This window comes from Triturus cristatus, chromosome 3_2 (assembly GCF_964204655.1).
Source record: "Triturus cristatus chromosome 3_2, aTriCri1.1, whole genome shotgun sequence".
NCBI classification, from domain to species: Eukaryota; Metazoa; Chordata; class Amphibia; order Caudata; family Salamandridae; genus Triturus; species Triturus cristatus.
Window position 1 is genome coordinate 489020844 of NC_140584.1, and position 19187 is coordinate 489040030.

A 19187-nucleotide genomic window follows, 5' to 3' on the forward strand; every position below is an offset into this window, starting at 1 on the left:
AGAGAGACGGGAGCGCGGATGAAATTTAAAAGCCGCCGCTCCAAGTAAGAGAGAGATGTGCCAAATAGTGTGTGTGCCCACAATGGAGGCGAGGCGAGCTGTGTAGGTGTAATTAAGCCCAGGGATTGAAGTGCAAAATAGGCCTACAGCAGTATATCCATGTTTGGAGATGCGGTTGGCGGAATTGGTGGGCAGCGCAAAGTAACTTGTGCTTGCGGAGGACAAATTAACAAAGGGAGGAAAGGAGAGCTTGAGCCCGGGACGGCTGGAGAAAGCAGAGGGATTACCGCACTGTAAACATGCTGAGTGGACACGGTGTTCTGCGTGAGGGCATTGCGGTAGCGGAGACAGCACAGCTCTTTAATACAAGCATCGATCTTTTGTCTTTATGGGGCCATGTGTTTCTAATTAGAAACACATGGCCTCATAAAGATAAGAAAGTGCTTTGCGACAGACGCAAAGCAGACGACCCAGTCCAGATCGGAGGCGAAAGGGCGTCAACCAAAATATCCCATTTCCAATGGCAGGCCACCGTTTAGCATAAACAGTGACGCAAGTCAATGGAAATGAGGGGCGGGGCTTCGAGCTCCTTCCTGAAAAACCCTCATCCACAAAATCTCTCGCTGAGCGAGTAGCGCTTTGGGCTGCAACACTAGGCGAGACCTAAAAATGTAAGGGCACTAACTGGAGTCAGACTGTGTTACTGCAGTTCTCAGTAACAGAGTGCAGGCAGGCACCGCAGATGCTCAGAAGTTGATTTAATTGATCTGTTCATTCATGACCGCTTGGTAGCCTAAAAAGCAAATTTGATAGCATAGCAAGTGCAACTAGGAGATTATACCATCATTCAGTCTCAAGCATAATGGGTTGCTGATGCAATAAGGTAAACAAATAATGCTGGGAAGCGCCAGCGCAATCCCCGGAGATGTCCTGCTGTAAACATGTGGTAGTGCAAATAAATGAATAGATAAAATTTACACTATAACAAAGGCGTAAAGCAAGGTCCTAGAATCAGTTGGACATTATATTATACTTCTTTTGAACAAAGAAAGTGGGCTTTGATTCATGACATGGTCATCTAAGTACTGAGCCCTTTCAAAATAGTGGAAAACAATATATGATTTTCTATAAACAGTTAGTGATTAATTACACTTAAACTGTTGCTTGACAGGTTCTGACTTCCAAAAGGAGAACATTAGGAAACTTCTGTCAAATATTTAGGGATGTTTTGCTATTTATTTGGGAGTAGGCACCTTCTATGATGGTTATGGAGTTCTTACAGCTTACATGTCAGCTAGGCCACGGAAAGTATGACGTGCACATCCTGTTCGAGTCTTGCAGCACACTTTTCCGAAGCGATCCCTTTTGCACAGAGGGCGCTTTTTTGTACATAGCATGACGGTATGCATGAACAACCAGAAGGGCAGAATTCCCAGTTTTCTTGTTACTAGCTCTAAAACATGTATTTTTCCATTGTTCGAAAAGGGTTGATAAAAGCTGGGTTTTAAAGTAACACTCAAGAGAAAACGATTCCCTTTCTTGAAAATTGAGATTTTTTTAGATCTGTTATGTAAATCCGTCACTGCAATTGCAGTGCATGCTACATTGATTATTTTTAACAATAGATACGTGAAGACTATGATGCAAAAAGAACTTGTGATGGTGCAAGAGCAATTATAGTTAAGTGTGTTGAAGAACTTAGTTCTAGTAATGCCAGGCAACTGAAACAATTCTGGGGGCACAGGTTGAGGCAGGAAATACACCAGAGCATCAGTTTGGACTCTAGGTCGCTGTCTGCCCAGAATGTGAAGGGGCCCCAAGCATGGATCTCTTCACAGATGCATATATCAAATGAAATAGAGTCAACAGTCCACTGAATTTTGCCACCGCAGTCGACAAAAGCACCGTGCATTTATTCAGAGCAAGCCTTAGGAGAGGGAGGCTAAGGCACACATAGGTCATAGCCAGACTTGGCTGTATTGTTTAAAAAATAAGTTTAAACTTTACTTTCAACCTTATAATTAACCCTAAAAAAATCAATCATAATGAGCTGAGCCATAAATGGCACCAGTGATGACACCTTCCGCACAGCCAGTCTGTCACAAATCTAGCACAGGGCGTCTCTGCTGAAGTGATGTAGACGTTTAGGTAGGCGCTGCAAGAATATAAAGTTCAGTTGTTGGACCGGCTGTGGGCACCACAGTGTGCAGCGGCTCACCCTACCCAAAAGCGAGTTATTGCTGTTCGACTAGACTGTGACTAACGCACTGAAAACTGTTGAACAGACAGACGAGGTAGCATGAATAAGCATGACTGCATGCTAAAAAGCCAATTTTTTTAAGCATTATTTGCAGCATAAGCATCGGAGTAATAAACCTCACTCCAGGCACTTCTTTGCAGCAGCAGCAATTCGGTAATGCGTCTGCTAATAGTCGCTACCCGTAACGACTGACCCAGACTCTCCCGGCGGTGTCGCCTTCTGCAACACCGCCAGGCATGGTTGATTCTGAGGGCTGCTGGTGTGCTCTGAGCAGGCTGTAGCTGAGGAACCACCCCAGCAGCCAGGTTCACTCGCTGCTGGTGTAGGATCAGCTTGGGTCCGGTCACAGGATTCATTTAGATTTCCCACCGCAGTGTGAGCATCAGCGAGCTGCACTCACTTCCATTTATTGCCGCCAGCAGCCAAAACTCTCTCCTGAACTGCCGCTCCCGCTTTGACAGCTGGGGAGGTGCTATAATGCGTGACTTTCCATTTCAGTGATGCAGACCACCACACTGAAATGAGTTAGTCTAATGCCTGATGCATGGTACTTGGCAAGGCTGGAATAAGCGGCTCCGGGGTATAGAAAATGATATGTCTTTTATAGTACCGTGGCAAACACTTTCATATGTTCTACACAAGTACATGGTTCTTAGGATATGCACCAATGGGGAAGAAGCAAGAAGAAACATTTTACTACAGAATACAGTCAAAGATTCTCTCATGAAATACGACATTGAAATTCTGGCATTCTCACATTTTTTTGGGGCATGTTAACTGATACATTGTACATCCTACATTGTACATCAATAGCCTGAGACTGTCGGGACGTCTTTGGTTAGGTACAGTGCAGGAAAGTCCATGGAAATAATCTCTGTTTATTGACGCAAATCTCCTAAATCTTTCGAACCGAAAACATCTGCAGCAATTGTCACATGATGTATTGTGCCATCGATGCAAGATATAGGATAGTGTAAACACAGTTTGGGTTATTATAAGCTCAATTCAGAATGCATTTAAGATGAAAAAGTTATAAGCAACTCACACTCAGCCCCACTACCACCTCACATTGTCCCTCTGAAGAGCACTGTTTCTTACACATCACAGGGATAGCAAGAGATAAGTAAATGCAATTTCAATTTCAGTAATGTTTACACTGCAGCATAAGTAAAACACTAACGCATGCTCTAGTTTTATTTTATGTTTCTTAGAGTCGTCATCTCACCGGGTGTCAAAATGTGTTTTCCGTGAGCAACTTCATTCTGTCCTGTGTTTTATCTCAGTCCAAAAGAATTTAAAAAACAGCCCAGGGCAGAAGAAATTCAGCTACTAACACAACAGGCACTGCAGGCAGCTCATCGAATGCTGCAGATAAAAAGAAATAAAAAAAGCTAAAAAGAAAATTCTAGTTATTAACACACTCGGCTGTACTCACTTGCGAGGCCGCGAGCAATGGTAATGGGTTTACCGCGGTGGCAGGCCTGCTAAGCTGCCCACCTTGTAGCATTGCGCTACAAATAAACACAGACACTTCGTGTAGGTATAACTGGAGCTTTATTCTCCGCATCTACTAGCAGCCCTGTCCCTTCTCTAACTGCCCTCATCCTGTCGTGGCCCCTCCTCTTCCCCTCCACCCAACTCGCTCCGCCCCCCCAACTACTAGACTACTAACTTCGTTACATCTCCCCTTTTCGTGATAAAACAAACAAACAGTGCTTCAGTCCATCTCTACAATGAGTCTCTTTGGTGGCTGGATATCACGACGTGGACGCAACGACATGTTCCCAGTGGACACACTCGGCACGGACTCACTCTGCTGACCTCTGCCTCCTGTATCACCAAGGTCAGGTTCTTCAAGTGCGGGAGTGCCAGTCGGGCTCACCTCAGGTCCTTTTATGTCTCGCGGACACCTCTTGAAGTGGGAGATGTTCCTGGTGATTCTGCATTGTTCAGATTCCGCCGTCAGCATCGTGCCCTTCTGCTGGGTAACTAATAATGGCTCGTCACGGAATCGGGAATCAGTCTTTCTCTGCTGCTCCTGTTTAATGAAGACATGATCCCCTTCATGCAAGGATGGAGACCTCGCTCTCCTCTTGGCATCGGCATACGATTTCATTCTGTCCTTGTTATGCTTGTCAGTCACAGCCAACTCCTGGTGAATGTGATATGGTGATACCGCTTGCAAAGCACCGTCCCATGTCGAGATGCGGTTTCTCATTGGCCGCCCTAGCATGAGAGTTGCAGGGCATTGTTCGGTGGTTGAGTGGGGGGTTGTCCTGTAAGCTCTGGGAACTTCAGTCAGAGTTGCCTGCAGTTCTCTCTTCTCGGCAGTGGCTTGCTGAAATGTCTTTTTGATCGTAGCCATAAATCTTTCAATGGTGCCATTTGCTTGGGGCCAGAGTGGTGTGATTTTCCTGTGCTTGAAGTCCATGTGTTTCGCAAAGGCACTGAATTCGTGTCCACTGAATGGGGGTCCATTATCCGTTTTGTCTTCTTTGGGGACACCCCATGTTGCAAATACCTCATCTAGCACCTTGAGAGTGCAGGAGGCGCTTGTGGACGATAATATTTGTGCAATGGGAAATCGTGAATATTCGTCAATTATGGCAACCACATATTTTCCAGACTGCAGCGGTCCATAAAAGTCCATGGCGATTTCTTGCCACACTCCACTGGGTAGGGTGGTCATTTGTAGTGGTGCCGGTGGATTGCTTTTGCTGGTCAGCTGACAGAGGTGACAATCCTTTAGTGTGGACTCCACCATTTGATCCAGAAAGGGAAACCAGACGCGTTCCCGTAGAGCTCGCTTCGTAGATACTACTCCTCTGTGGCCTTCATGGGCCAGATTGATGACTCCCTGCCGTAGTTGACTGGGGATGACAAGTCGTTGACCTCTTAGGATGACCCCCTCAGTGGTGACCGACAGTTCATCGCAGACGTGCCGGAATGCTTGTATCTCTTTCCGGATTGTAGAGTCTGTGTCTTCTTCTCGCGGGTTGTATCTCCATCTATTAGTTTGGATCCAGTGGAGTACCATTTGCAAGATAGTGTCTTTGGCGGTGACTTCCCGAATGGCGTCCATGGGAATGGCAGGTGGCAATGCTTGGTCAGCCACGAAGTGGATATACTCCTCAGCAGTCAATGGTTTGGATTCTGACGACAGCTGAGGGTGGCGGGGCATGTAGTCAGCCGGGTTCTCCGCCTTCCCCGGTTTAGGAAATAATTTGGGAAACTTGCTGACACAGTTCTGATTGTCGTTGACTTTGAATAAGACTTCCACCAGATGAAGACGCTCCGCAGTGGGGAGGCTAAGTAGGCAGTCGGCTTCAGGCCCTTTGATAAACATGTATGACCGCCTGTACGGTGATGTCGTCATGGGTGAGAGTTGTGTGGAATTTACCCAGACAGGGGAGTGGTTTTCTGGACATCCACGTGAAGACGCGGACCGGTGCAAAAGTTAGTGGGGGTTTCGGGACCATTTTCTCGTGTTCCGTAACTGGAATATAGTTCAGCGAGGCTCCGCTATCCAATATAAATTTGGTGTCGTGATTCCCCACTCTAATGTCTAGGCGTGGATACTTTTTCAGTTGATCAGGGTCCGCAATCATGTTCACGTATTCCACAGTGTAGGTCGAGTCTTTGGAGGAAGATGATCTCGAGTCCCGAGATGGGGATCTGCGTTCCCATCGTGACCTGCGTGATTCCCAGCTGGAATCTGATGAGCCTGGGGACCACATGGACTCTCCTTGAACAGCTCGTATGTGATGTTTCCTTGTGTCTGAGCAGGCCAATCTCGTTGTTTCACTTCGCCTTTCCTTGTGATAGTCCCCACACATTGCTTCAAAGTGGTTGGATCGCCCACATTTCCTGCATCGCTGACCCATGGCCGGACAGGTGTCTATATGAGGATAGTCATACCCACACCGATAGCATCGTTTAGTCCTTTCTGGCTTTCGGTCCCTTCGCCCTGGTTCTCTTCTCCTGTACTCCGGGCGTCGTTGGCGAGACGAAAACCTAGGTCTCCATTGATTCTCCTGCGAATATTTCCTTCTGCTACGAGGTTGCTCTTGAACGCGGTGTGCTTGCTCATGACTGATGCTGTGTCCTGTTTCGATGGTGGCAGCGTGTTCCTCCGCTTGGCCGTATATACGAGTCATTTCTTCAATCTCTTCCAATTCGTGGGGTTTCCTCAGTAGCCGTCTCCTGAGTGTTTCTGAGTGACTGCCGGTTATGATTTGCGATTTGATGGCAGCGTCAGGCGAGAAGGTTTCAAACTCACAGTGTCTCGACAGCCGTCGTAACCGGGTGATGAATGCACTCATTGCTTCTTCTTTCCCTTGACGCGCTTGGTGGAATGCGTGTTGCTCATAGTCCACGTTTCTTTTATGGAGAAACTTCTTGTTCAATGCTTCACGCACCTTGTCATAGGTTCCAGTGTCTGCAGGTGAAAGGTCCTTGATGATTTTGCTTACTTCCCGGCCTGCTAGGTTGCGGAGGGCGATTAACTTTTCTTTGTCTTCCGTCACTTTGGATCCCTCGATATAATCTTCGAAGTCTTCTAACCATTCTTGCCACTTGGGGCCCATACTCCCTCCCGGGGTCACGGTCAGAGGTTCCGGAGCTCGCAGGTGTGATCCTCCCATGACCAGGGGCTTCCGCTGTGGTGAGATGGGGGGGGGGGGGTCACCATTGTGTCGTTGGTTTCTTTTCACCCTTTTGTTGGTGCCTGTTTCTATATCTATTCTCGCCAATGTTTGTTTATTTGCACTTGACAATGCTTGTTTACTTCTTCTCGCCAATGCTTGTTTATTTGCACTTGATAATGCTTGTTTACTTCTTCTCACCAATGCTTGTTGATTTGTACTTGACAATGCTTATTTACTTCTTCTCGCCAATGCTTGTTTATTTGCACTTGACAATGCTTGTTTATTTGTACTTGACAGTGCTTGTTTACTTCTCCTCGCCAATGCTTGTTTATTTGCACTTGACAATGCTTGTTTACTTCTTTTCGCCAATGCTTGTTTCTGTTGCTATATGCCTGACTTCAAAATGGCCGCTCTACACCAATCAAGGGGTCTGTCTTGAAAAGTGCCTGACTCCAAGATGGCCGCTGTCACTGCATGCACACGAGGCTTTCCCTCGTGGCTCACTCGGTCCTCTTTCACTCTGGACTCACCGATGGGCAGCTTCAGAGGGTAGCACACATCAGGACCTGCTTCTCCCCAACGGCGACTACTACCAGGTGAGGTTGGGGTGGGCTCCCGCCTTATTCTGCAGATTCCCGCGTTTCTCCTCGCAACAGCGTGCCAAGACTCACGCATCAGGCGTGAGATCTTCCGACATCGACGGGCCCTCAAGCTCAAACTTCACGGCGCTCGGCGGCGCTCGCTAGCGGGCCTTCGGGGACTGCGTCCTCTACGCTGGGGCACTTCTCCTTTTCGCTCTCGGGTGCAAGACAGGGTCGGGGTGGGCTCCCGACTCCTGCGCTAACCAGCTTCACCCAAGGCACACGCTTCTGGCGTGAATCGCGCTTCGGCGCGATCGGCTTGATTCTTTCAGGCAGGTCAGCGCTGGTTCTTGTGGCCGCTCTCGGCTCCTCCACTGTCTCTGGGGGGGTCAAGGTCCCCTGCTGCTGGCCTCTTCTCCTCGGGCGGCAGCTCAACTTCACTTGGCAGCGTTCTCCTCGACGTTGCCTGGGACAGGGTGTCTACGTGGGGTTCTGTGTCCAGTGGGGCTTGGTCATCCCATCCTCGTCGCCAGTTGTAGCATCGCGCTACAAATAAACACAGACACTTTGTGTAGGTATAACTGGAGCTTTATTCTCCGCATCTACTCGCAGCCCTGTCCCTTCTCTAACTGCCCTCATCCTGTCGTGGCCCCTCCTCTTCCCCTCCACCCAACTCGCTCCGCCCCCCCAACTACTAGACTACTAACTTCGTTACACACCTCTTCAGAGTCCAGTCCGGGTCACTGTACTGTCACTCCTTCGGCAATTTACTGCGGGGGGACAGTCATGATTTTAAATTTACTGCAGCCATGCAGCGATGTGAGCAGCACTGCCATGATTTGCTGCAACTGTTAAATGGTAGCGGCGGTTCAGTCGATAACCTTTCAAGTATTGCCTGGCGGTAATCGCCTCTTATACCATTCGATGATTAACCAACAAAAGAGGCAGGCGCCGGAGACTGGAAGGCAAGAAACAAAGTTTTATTCCGTCGGAGCAGAACACGTCAGATCGGACAGCAAGGTATCATCTCGAGGTGCTCTAACCGCATCTCTGAGGCCTGGCCATTTATACATAGGTTTATTGCTTTATTACATGTGATACATTCTTGTTGAGACTTTGATGTACGGAAAGACATCCTTGGAATCCCCACTTCAAGCTTGTTCCCACACATATCTACAGTAGAAGTCCCCACCCCACCCATAGTAGGAGATGGCTATCACACAGCTGGACATTCCGTCAATTCCTGGGGGTGTGTGCGACTGGTCGGGTCTCAGGGGGTGGGGTGTGGATCTACTGTAATCCCTTTGATGTGGGGTGTCTCCCTTACAATAGGGGCAATAAACTGCATCCGCAGGGCTAGGTGATGACCTGGGATCGGTTCGGACAATCGGGCGCAGAGGAAGGGGGTTATCAAAAGGATGTATGACCAAGTATGGGATGAAAGGAGGTGTTGGTCAGGCGTGGGATGCGGTTCCATGGCAGGGTCACGCAGATGGAGAGGGTTTATGGCCCATGTGTGAGAGAGCGGGGGTGGCCGGCGCGCGGGGGGGGTGTTCGCAGCGCCAGAGGGACGCGCTGGCGATCGGCAATGAGCGGGGAGAGGGGCCATGGTGTCTAAAATGGCCGCCGTGTGTTTCTGCGTGCGGCGCTGGAGAGAGACAAGATGGCGCAGATAATGTTCAGTTACGAACTAAATTTCCACAGTCCTCCCTTTTAACATATCTCGCCAGCTTGTTTAGTTCGGATCTATCCCCATAATACCACGTACTTCTACCTCGTACAGGGCTTTCATTCGTTCTGCTTCAAAGTTCAGAGTCTTTAGGACAGACAGGAATGATCTGGCACAATTGTACATAATTTCATGTAGTTGATGTGATAAGCGAGGAGGTAGTGCATACAAAATTACATCAGCTGCGTCATATGTCAGACCCGGAGATAGGAGGAGGGAAGCTCGCTTGAACACAAACAGGATACCGTCAAAATGTTCTTGCAAAACAAGGAATATCACGTGCATTACTTAAGGCCTAGACTTCGTGTGGATCAAACTAGACAGCATAGTCATGTGTACGGCTGATGTTATACAATTGTCATTATACAAAGTTAATGTTTCTTAACTACCAGTGTACAGTTGGAAGTGACCGATGTAATATCATGAAAACTCGATTGGAAGATAGTCAGTACGAAAGCGGTTGGGAGAGGAGTTCAACTCAACATGAGTTACAGTCAGGGAAGGGAGTTCTTCTTTCCAGTGTCCTATTATAGCGAGCCATCACTGGTAAGCTCTCATTGTTCTTCTTCTTTCGTTGGCACTGTTGAGCACCGGCGGTGGAGCTAAGGTCCAGCTCAAATCCATGTTTTCACGTTGCAGGGTGTGACCATTCTTTGCTCTCGGATCACAGTCCTGTTTTGTCCTGTTCCCTAACTGATCTTATCATAGGTACCTTGAGGCGGGGTACCCGCATTTCGTTCTTCTTTTGTCAAGTCAAGTTCAATATCCCGTATGAAAAAGAGGGGGGGAATAGGGGCGTGCTTTTGGGAGGCCGAGGGAAGAGGGGGTGGAGTGGGATCGGATCAAAAAGCGGACCAAGGAGAGCGGAATCTTTTAGCACTGAGCCCATCAATCGGGCTCGACGGGCTGGGACTTCAGGCACGAGCTGATCAGTGAGCGGGGGCTTCGGGATAGCCCTTCTTTCTATCGCTTTCCATGCTGAGAATGGTGCCTCGTCCCGCATCTTTTTGCTCCATGGCTCCCCCTTGGTCGACGCCATAGATGTTCCATGATCCGCAGCCAGGCTGTGCGTCACGTCCGACCCCTCTCCTCCGATGGCCGCATGTTATCTTTGAATGAGTACAAGAAACAGAATCTTAGAGAACTGGCAGGGAAGACGTTTACACACTTCATTCTCTCTCCCAACCCCAAGTAGTCGGGGAAACGTTTATCGGTCACTCTATGGCGGATGTCTATTAACTCCTATATCGGTGAAAGCTACTAGCTCACTAATCATTGCTGTGGTGCAGGTTTGCGAGTGTTCCTGCAAATTTCCATCATCAGGTCTGCTAGGTTTATGAAAAAGTGCGAGGTGCTACTGTCATGGGCTCACAAATATCTATTTCGGGGAGGAACACAAGCTAAACATTTTCCTTGCTGGAGACAATAGTTAACCTTTATCAGGTCTAGGCGATGTATCTTTTAAAACAAGGTCATCAGCTGTATTGCTTAAAATATCCAGGGACGGCTAGTACAGAACTGGGACAATTCTGGAAGGACGGGGTGCTTAGACGCTCTATTTCTGTGCAATGGGCGGGGCGGTTCTGAGCGATGGAGGTGGAGTCGTTAGAGCCCCAAAACAACAAAAACCACTGACATATAGTTCCCGTTATAAGGGCCAGATTGGGAGACATCAGTCGTCTTACCTGTCCTTTCTTTCTCCATTTTACAGAAAGGAGAGGTAGTAGTGGGGCAAAAAATACGGTCGTTTTGCTTCTGTCAATTTGTTCGAACACTGTTGTGTTTAGGCCAATTATACATATACTGACGAGGTATAATGTCGTCATCTATTCAAAAAGAGGGCAAAAGGAGCCTTCAGCGAGAGAGAGAGAGAGAGAGAGAGAGAGAGAGAGAGAGAGAGAGAGAGAGAGAGAGAGAGAGAGAGAGAGAGAGAGAGAGAGAGACGTGCACATCAAGTAGGCTATTTGGTACACGTACGACATAAAACGAGAGAGAGAAACGTGTACGGTAATAGGTGACTTGGTGTACACACAACATAGAGCAGCACGGATCACTTTTACGTACAAAAAGCTGGGGGAGAACATAAATTCAACGTTCACGCACACACAATACTGGATAGGGTGCAACAGTACATACATCAAGCACAGAAACCTTAAGACGAAGACACAGAGCTATATTGGGTAAGGGGACCTTTCCTTTCCTATCCTTTTTCTATGCGTGCTGCGTATTTTCTGTATTTTCCGAAATTCATTTTGGGGGGGGGGGTCGGACTTTTTACTCCCCTCCCTTTCTGGGCAATTTTGTTGGAGGCCTCATGTTTGAAAAAAAAAAAGTACTTACTCCTCTTTTTCCGGCCGGACATTAGTCCAGTCGTGTTTATACTCACGGTGGAGCCTTCCGACCCCTGGGCAGGCGGTGATCCAAACTGAGGCGGAGGAGGAGTATCGGTCGGACGTTCAATGGTACAACTCTTATTTTCTAAGTGGATGGAAGAAGAAGTGGTGAATCTAAAACATGCCAATATCCCTAACTTCTGGGCTGGGGGGGGGGTTTGGATGAACCCCGACCTGGGGTATTCTTAACTTCTCTTAGTTAGTCAGCACAAAAATCGAATCACTGGTGGTACATTTGGGTCATCAGTTGGAGTCGGGTTCGTCGTACTGAAATGATCCTTTGAGTTTCTGGCCTAAGTCACCCTCCAATTTACTAGCTTCCGGGAGAGGGAGAGTCGTTTCTTCAAACGAGGAGTTACCATATTCGGGTTTAGTTTCCCATCTCCTTGATCGATAGGCAAGCATTTCAGTCATACAAAGACGTTCTTTCCTGCGACCCAGGCATATGCAATACATACACATTCATACCGTACAATCAGGGCATGTACGCACAGTCATACCATACAGTTTATCACGTTCTCAGTGATGGTCTGCACTCCACGCACCATCTCACAGCGCTTGTCTATGTCTTTCCCTACAAGGAGCACGGTGCGGTCCATGTCCACTCCATTCTTCAGTCGGAACTCCGATGTAACCTACAGAGAAGAAAAGAAGGGGGGGGGGGGGCAGCATTCAAAGCACATCAGCGCGCATAAACACGAAAAAGTTCTACTTACCAAGTACCAGATTAGCTGCAGGAACGTATGATACCACAGATCTTGACTATCCTTTTTGCATCGTACTATATCCCTCCTTTCTACCATACCAAAAATGCTTTATTTTATTTGTCCCTAAATTCGAGTTCCCTCTTCGTGCATTTGTTTCTCAATTAGTCGTATATTATGGGACAAAATACCATACCTTACATTCGGCAGATACCTTAAGTTACAGTCAACCATTTTCTAACAACTCTGGAAAAAGACAGGTGTGATGGATACAAATTTTCACCGATCCAAAATTCAGGAAAAGGGGTCTGCATTATCTGTCTTCTATCGTTTGGGGAATGACAGCCGTTATTCAAAAAACCTTACCAACCTAGGCGATTGTTATGACGCTGATTCCATAATTCCTTCGAAAACCCTTTATTGTGAAAATGTCAATATACAAATACGGGCCTACAACCGTATAGGCCGGCCACGGTGCAAGAGGCGTCGAGTATCATGAGCAACACTACCTTAACGCAAAACTAAATAATCAATAATGAGAAGACCAGCATCAATAAGGTTGTTCGCATGCCCAGTCAGTACCCTCCCCGTCCCCTCTGCCCGCCATGTGCAAAAAGACCGTATACATATCCCTTAACATCAATGCCAAGTAACCGGAACGCCATAAGGAGTTGTAGGTCCCTCCTACATCGGCGCCATTTTGGGGCGAGGTCGGGTGGGTCCAGGGTACAGTCTAAATGTTTCCACTAACTAGCGGCCGGACCAGAATCCCTTTCGGCAGTTCAAAAGTTCTGGATAACGCCAACGGAAAGAACAGACAGCATGAACCGTGACTCGAAGGTGGGGAAAGCAAAGTTTTTCTTTTTCCTACCGGGTCATGCTGAGGTTCCACCGGAACTGATTCGAGTTGGTAGTCTACAGTGTCTCCTGGTAATTCAAACAGAAGCTGGCGTCAGCATGAGGGCACCACAATCTCGCAGCAACGCCGTGGTCCTTTCGGTGAGCGGGACAGCAGGCGTGTCTCTCTGCCGACGCCCTGAATCAGACTCTCTCACGGCACCAAATGGGGACAAGGTAGCTGCCGCCCGGGGCAAAGACAAGTTAATGTGGAATGATCGAGCAATAGCGACGGTTGCCTCCACCGGAAGTCCGCGGGAGTCGAGGGTCGATGACTCCCGTAGAATCTGCAAAGCTGAGAGGGCGTCTTCAAGGGTGGGGTCCCTGCCCGAGCAGGCAAGCTTTCGGGTTCCAAGGTAGCCCAGAGCCATCTTAGTGGACCAGGCCCGAATCCGAAGAGCCGGCCGTCATTTTGAGAGTCCTGTGGCAGCAGCAGTTCTCCACCACAGCCACCGGAGTGGGTCCCCCGACCAGCCAACTGCGGGGGCCCACTTCTTGGGTGGGGCGCTAGTGGAACCTTGGTGCAGAAAGGAACTTCTGCCTGGGTGGTCGTCCGGTAGGTGAAACGTTAATAGCTACCCTGCTGCAGCTGGCCGGCGAGTGAAACGCTAAGGGGTGCCCTACTGCAACTGAGGAGCCTCCACCTGGGGAGGCGGGGGAGGCCCGTTCGCGTCGCCTCCCCCTTAGGGCACCCCACGTCGTCTTTCTATGCTGCATTTGTAGGATGGCCAGACCAGTGCAACAACTTGCTGGACACCACCTCAGTGCCGTCCGGATCTCGGCGCTCCGTGTTGCCTCCGGCCTACTCGCACAACAGTCCGCCACTGATGCCGCCTCACAGGCCGATGGATTTTGTGGGCGTGTTTATAGCCCAAAGCCGACTAAAAGACAGGCCAAAGCATCCCAGTGTTGCTACTCCGAGGAAGGAGGGGCATGGACTGTGTCAAGCGGACGGTGAATGCTTTGGGATGGGTGTTGCGGCAGGCTGCCATGTAAATAGTTGTTTAAAAGAGTGTTTTTAACATGTTTTTACCCTGTTGGAGTGTTGCATATACCTACAAGTTATTAAAGCGTTTTAATCATACTACTTTGTTGGAGTGTGGTATATATAGGTTGGGAGGGAGCGTATGGAGGGGGCATATAGATGATCGGAGGACCTAATAGCAATTCATCGTTTTCCCGTTGCTTGGAAGGCAACTCAGGGTAGAGCGTAGAGGGGGTCCTAACAGGGCACTGGCCTGACGTTTCAGATTCTTGTTTTTGTTTAGCTTCCTTTCTCTTCTTTATTTCTTCCTCTAACTTTCTGGCGGCAAGGTGAGCTGCCTTTCGTAGTTCTTTTTCTGCCTTTACTTCTTCTCTCTTTTTCCGTTGCGTTGTTTCTTTGCGCCACATGCTGATACTGTCGAGCATAGTGGGCGTCGTTTTATTGCTACGTAGAGCTATTTCTAGTGTTTCTATTTTATGGTCATCAAAGGATCCCATCAGTGGCCACTGACTTTCGGAGTCCTTCTTTGTATATTTATGCCATATTTTGCTATAAGCTACAGCGACTAGTCCATATTTAGTAAACATGTCCTTATTAGGGGTGCCTTCCAGTGGAGCCGGATGGTTCATCTCTAATAAGCGGTCCGGGCAGAACCAACTACCAATCAGTGGGGAGAAGATAGGCATGACGGGTTACAACGGGGACAAAAGTCTGCACTACCTATCTTTTCACTGCTTGCAAAGACTAGACAGAATATCTCTATTCCACGTTATTTGTAAGCAGAGAATACCTCAAAAAGAACCAATATCGAACAACCAATGTTCGGACAATCAATCAATGGGGAGAAAAATAGGCACAACAGATTACAAAGGGGGACAAAAGTCCGCGTTACCTACCCTTTACTATCTGCAAAGACTAGACAGAATATTTCTATTCCACGTTATTTGCAAACAGAGAATATCTCAAAGAGCACTATTCTTCAAAAACAATCAATGTTCGGACAATCAATCAGTGGGGAGAAAAATAGGCACGACAGATTACAAAGGGGGACAAAAGTCCGCGTTACCTACCCTTCACTGTCTGCAAAGGGAGAGAGAGTATTTCTACTCTTCCCCGTTTGTAGGCAGTGAATATCTCAAAAAGAACAATCAAATAAGCAATACTAGTATTTTCAATCAATCAATCAATCGTTTCGCAATTTGTCGTGTTACACGACCTTACCCGGACCGCATGGACAGTTTCTCGTCTTCCGCCTCCAGCGCCCGATCGTCCTCTACTCTCCGTATTTGCCGCGGCACTCCTGATGGTTCCCAGTCAGGACCGTAGATCACTCGAGAGAGGTCTGCTCAGAACCAGTGAAGTTCGGATGATCGGCTGCCAGACGAGGGTCTATCGGGCAGGAGCTCTTCCCGATCGTTGCAGTCGTTCACTCTGTCGTTGGGACCTCTCCCGTTGGATCCACCTGTCGCTGATGGGCCCCACGCTTGGGACGCCAATTGTTAAATGGTAGCGGCGGTTCAGTCGATAACCTTTCAAGTATTGCCTGGCGGTAATCGCCTCTTATACCATTCGATGATTAACCAACAAAAGAGGCAGGCGCCGGAGACTGGAAGGCAAGAAACAAAGTTTTATTCCGTCGGAGCAGAACACGTCAGATCGGACAGCAAGGTATCGTCTCGAGGTGCTCTAACCGCATCTCTGAGGCCTGGCCTTTTATACATAGGTTTATTGCTTTATTACATATGATACATTCTTGTTGAGACTTTGATGTACGGAAAGACATCCTTGGAATCCCCACTTCAAGCTTGTTCCCACACATATCTACAGTAGAAGTCCCCACCCCACCCATAGTAGGAGATGGCTATCACACAGCTGGACATACCGTCAATTCCTGGGGGTGTGTGCGACCGGTCGGGTCTCAGGGGGTGGGGTGTGGATCTACTGTAATCCCTTTGATGTGGGGTGTCTCCCTTACAATAGGGGCAATAAACTGCATCCGCAGGGCTAGGTGATGACCTGGGATCGGTTCGGACAATCGGGCGCAGAGGAAGGGGGTTATCAAAAGGATGTATGACCATGTATGGGATGAAAGGAGGTGTTGGTCAGGCGCGGGATGCGGTTCCATGGCAGGGTCACGCAGATGGAGAGGGTTTATGGCCCATGTGTGAGAGAGCGGGTGTGGCCGGCGCGCGGGGGTGGTGTTCGCAGCGCCAGAGGGACGCGCTGGCGATCGGCAATGAGCGGGGAGAGGGGCCATGGTGTCTAAAATGGCCGCCGTGTGTTTCTGTGTGCGGCGCTGGAGAGAGACAAGATGGCGCAGATAATGTTCAGTTACGAACTAAATTTCCACACAACCACCTAGCCAGCGGCAGCACTAGCAGGATGTGATGTCCCCAAAGGCGCCTAAAGTCTCTGACTCTATCACACAACCGGAGTCAGCCGATGTCATAGTAGTAGCCATTGGGCACTACCTCAATGTGGTGTCTGTCAGAATTGTGCCAGGAATCTCCTTCTGTATTGATACATTGTAGCAGCCAGCTGCTACTAGCTCAGCCACCCTACTCCCAAGCCTGCGGGAGCAGCACATGCATGCCATGGCAAGCTGTCAGTCCCTCCATCTTTAGTTTAGCAAAGTAGGCAGCGCTAATGACTTGACAGCTGAGGTGCTATGCCTATAACGCGTGACCATGCATTTCAGTGCCTGATGCGTAGTACTTGGCAGGACTGATTTTGGGGGCAGGGGATGTTGAATAACACTTTGAACTGTAAGGGAGGAGCGTTTTTCATAACCCGAATAATAATAATGATAAGATTATTTATAAAGCGCCTGGTTACTTCTGATGAAGTGTCCCAGCACTGCAATCTCACTCTCCTAAAACGTAATAGTGCAGCATGCTAGTCGGAGACCAGAAACAGACCAGCCTGAAGAGCCCTGTTTTTTTATTTTAGGCGGACTGACATTTCTGTTTTTTTCTGTCTGATTTGAAGAGGAAGAGAGTTACACAACTTGGCTGCCAGAAAACTAAAAGAGCAGCCCCCAATGCAAGCTCTTTTTATAGTGGGGATATGAGCTAGCAGAGTCTCGGCAGATCTTAAGTCCCTTGCAGGGGAGTGAAGCTTGGAAAAGGGGTGAGAAAAGCGAGGGCTCTTATTTATAAAGACCCTTTAGCAGTAGCACTAGGCCTTAAAGGAGATCCTTTTTTTCAAAAGTAACCTGTGCAGTTTTGCAAGTGCATAGCCCATAGAGACCCACCTAGGAAGATTCAGCAGAAAAGGTGCTGCCTCGTTCTGCACAGGTTGGAACTTATCAGTCGAGACTGTGAGACTCCTAAATACAACACATTGCAGTAGTCCAGCCTGGACGTAACCAAGGACTTGACTACTGTTTTCCTGGCAGATTTAGGAAGAAGACCAAGAATCTTTTTGAGGGTCTGTAGAATCCCAAAACACTTTCCCGCTAAGGTTGTGATTTGGCTGTCAGAAGTGAACTTGGCATCGAACCAAATTCTAAGGTTCTTAACCTTAGCTTTTGGAACTGGTAATGTTCCTAGCGAGTCCGGGCACCATGCGGAGGACCAAGTCAAAGGCTGCTTGCCCAGGACCAGGACCTACTTCTTCCTGGCATTCAATTTAAGGCAATTGAGCTCCATCCACCTTGCAACCTGTAATAAGCAGGTCCTTAACAGCACAGCCACACTCCCTCCATCCTGTGGCAGGGTGATAATCAATTGTGTATCATCAGCGTACGATATGAGGATAAACCAGTAATGCTCAATGATATCAGCCAGGGGGCGCATATGCAGACTGAATAAAGTAGGGCTCAACGAAGACCCTTGATGTGCCCCCTGCTGCAGCATAATGACCCAAGAGTTGAAAGGTGTCTGTGCTACGTCAAAAGTGCAGTTCTGCACAAATGAAACAAACCACTGCAAAGCTTTATAACCAACACTCCAATCTCACAGCAGCTCTAGTGGAATGCTGTGGGAAATGGTGTCATAGGCATGCTGAGGTTCAACATCAACAACGCTGCGGTATCATCTCTGTCAACAATAGCACAAACAGACTCAGAAGCAAGCAAAAGAGCACACTCTGTGGCATGAAAGGGGCGGAAGTCTGACTGAGTTCTGTGGAGAAGCTCCTATGCCTCAATGAACGCAGAATTGCAAACAGAAACAAGGGACACCCTACTCACTAGGAACCAGGGTAAATTGTATGTGACAGAAACAGTGGTTCCTGCGGAAAATTACTTCCCTATATTAATAATACTATGCACAATCGCAATAATTACGGGTTACGTAGATGTCAGAACGAAAGGAGACCATGAACACCTCAGTTCGTATTTCCAATAGTTCTTTTATATTTCAAAGAGTATATAAATATGTACAAAAAGAAAAAAATTACAATAGTGCTTGGTGTCCCTAGTGTAAATGGAACCATAAAAACAAAGACTAGTGAATTTGTGACATATATAACTTGGTTTCCACAATTTTCAAAGACGACCATCAATAATTTTACAATGGTCACAGCCACTGTGTACAATAGTCAGAGCTGATCAAATGGTTTGCTTTAAATAGTTGGCGACGATGTTTCGACCCTTCATACGATATAGGGTCTCTTCAGGACCTATAGATGTAGGGACATCTAAAATTCAAAGAAAGACAATGTCACCAAGGGTACTGTGAGTAACTCCAGCACTTCTAAGGAATGAGAATGGCCATAAGGTACCTGAAAAAAGATTGTGCAGCCAAGTGAAAAGTGTGAAACACCGGTCAGGTGAAAAGAGAATAAAAAGAATACTCACATGGGACCCAGCCGTGTGCTACACGAGTGAGGGAGAAGAAAAGGTAGAATTAAAATGGAGAAGCGGTAATGTGCTGTCTAAGGAGGGCAACTGCATCGGAAGTACCTTACCCCAGTGTGAGAGACAGGGTGAGAGGCTGGCAACCACGGATATGCACAGCGTGGCAAATGCCAATGTGTAAACCGCTGGAC

General features: G+C 48.1%; 1 protein-coding gene across 1 annotated transcript in view; it reads left to right on the forward strand.

The window, feature by feature from the left end:
• The window catches only part of LOC146857589 (uncharacterized), a 36125-nt gene that overhangs the window by 252 nt on the left and 16686 nt on the right, over positions 1 to 19187 (forward strand). Inside the window, exon 2 of the mRNA XM_085647057.1 lies at positions 7350 to 7502. Within this exon, the coding sequence (XP_085503183.1) occupies positions 7350 to 7502 (153 nt within the window). The remainder of the gene's footprint in view (positions 1 to 7349; positions 7503 to 19187) is intronic.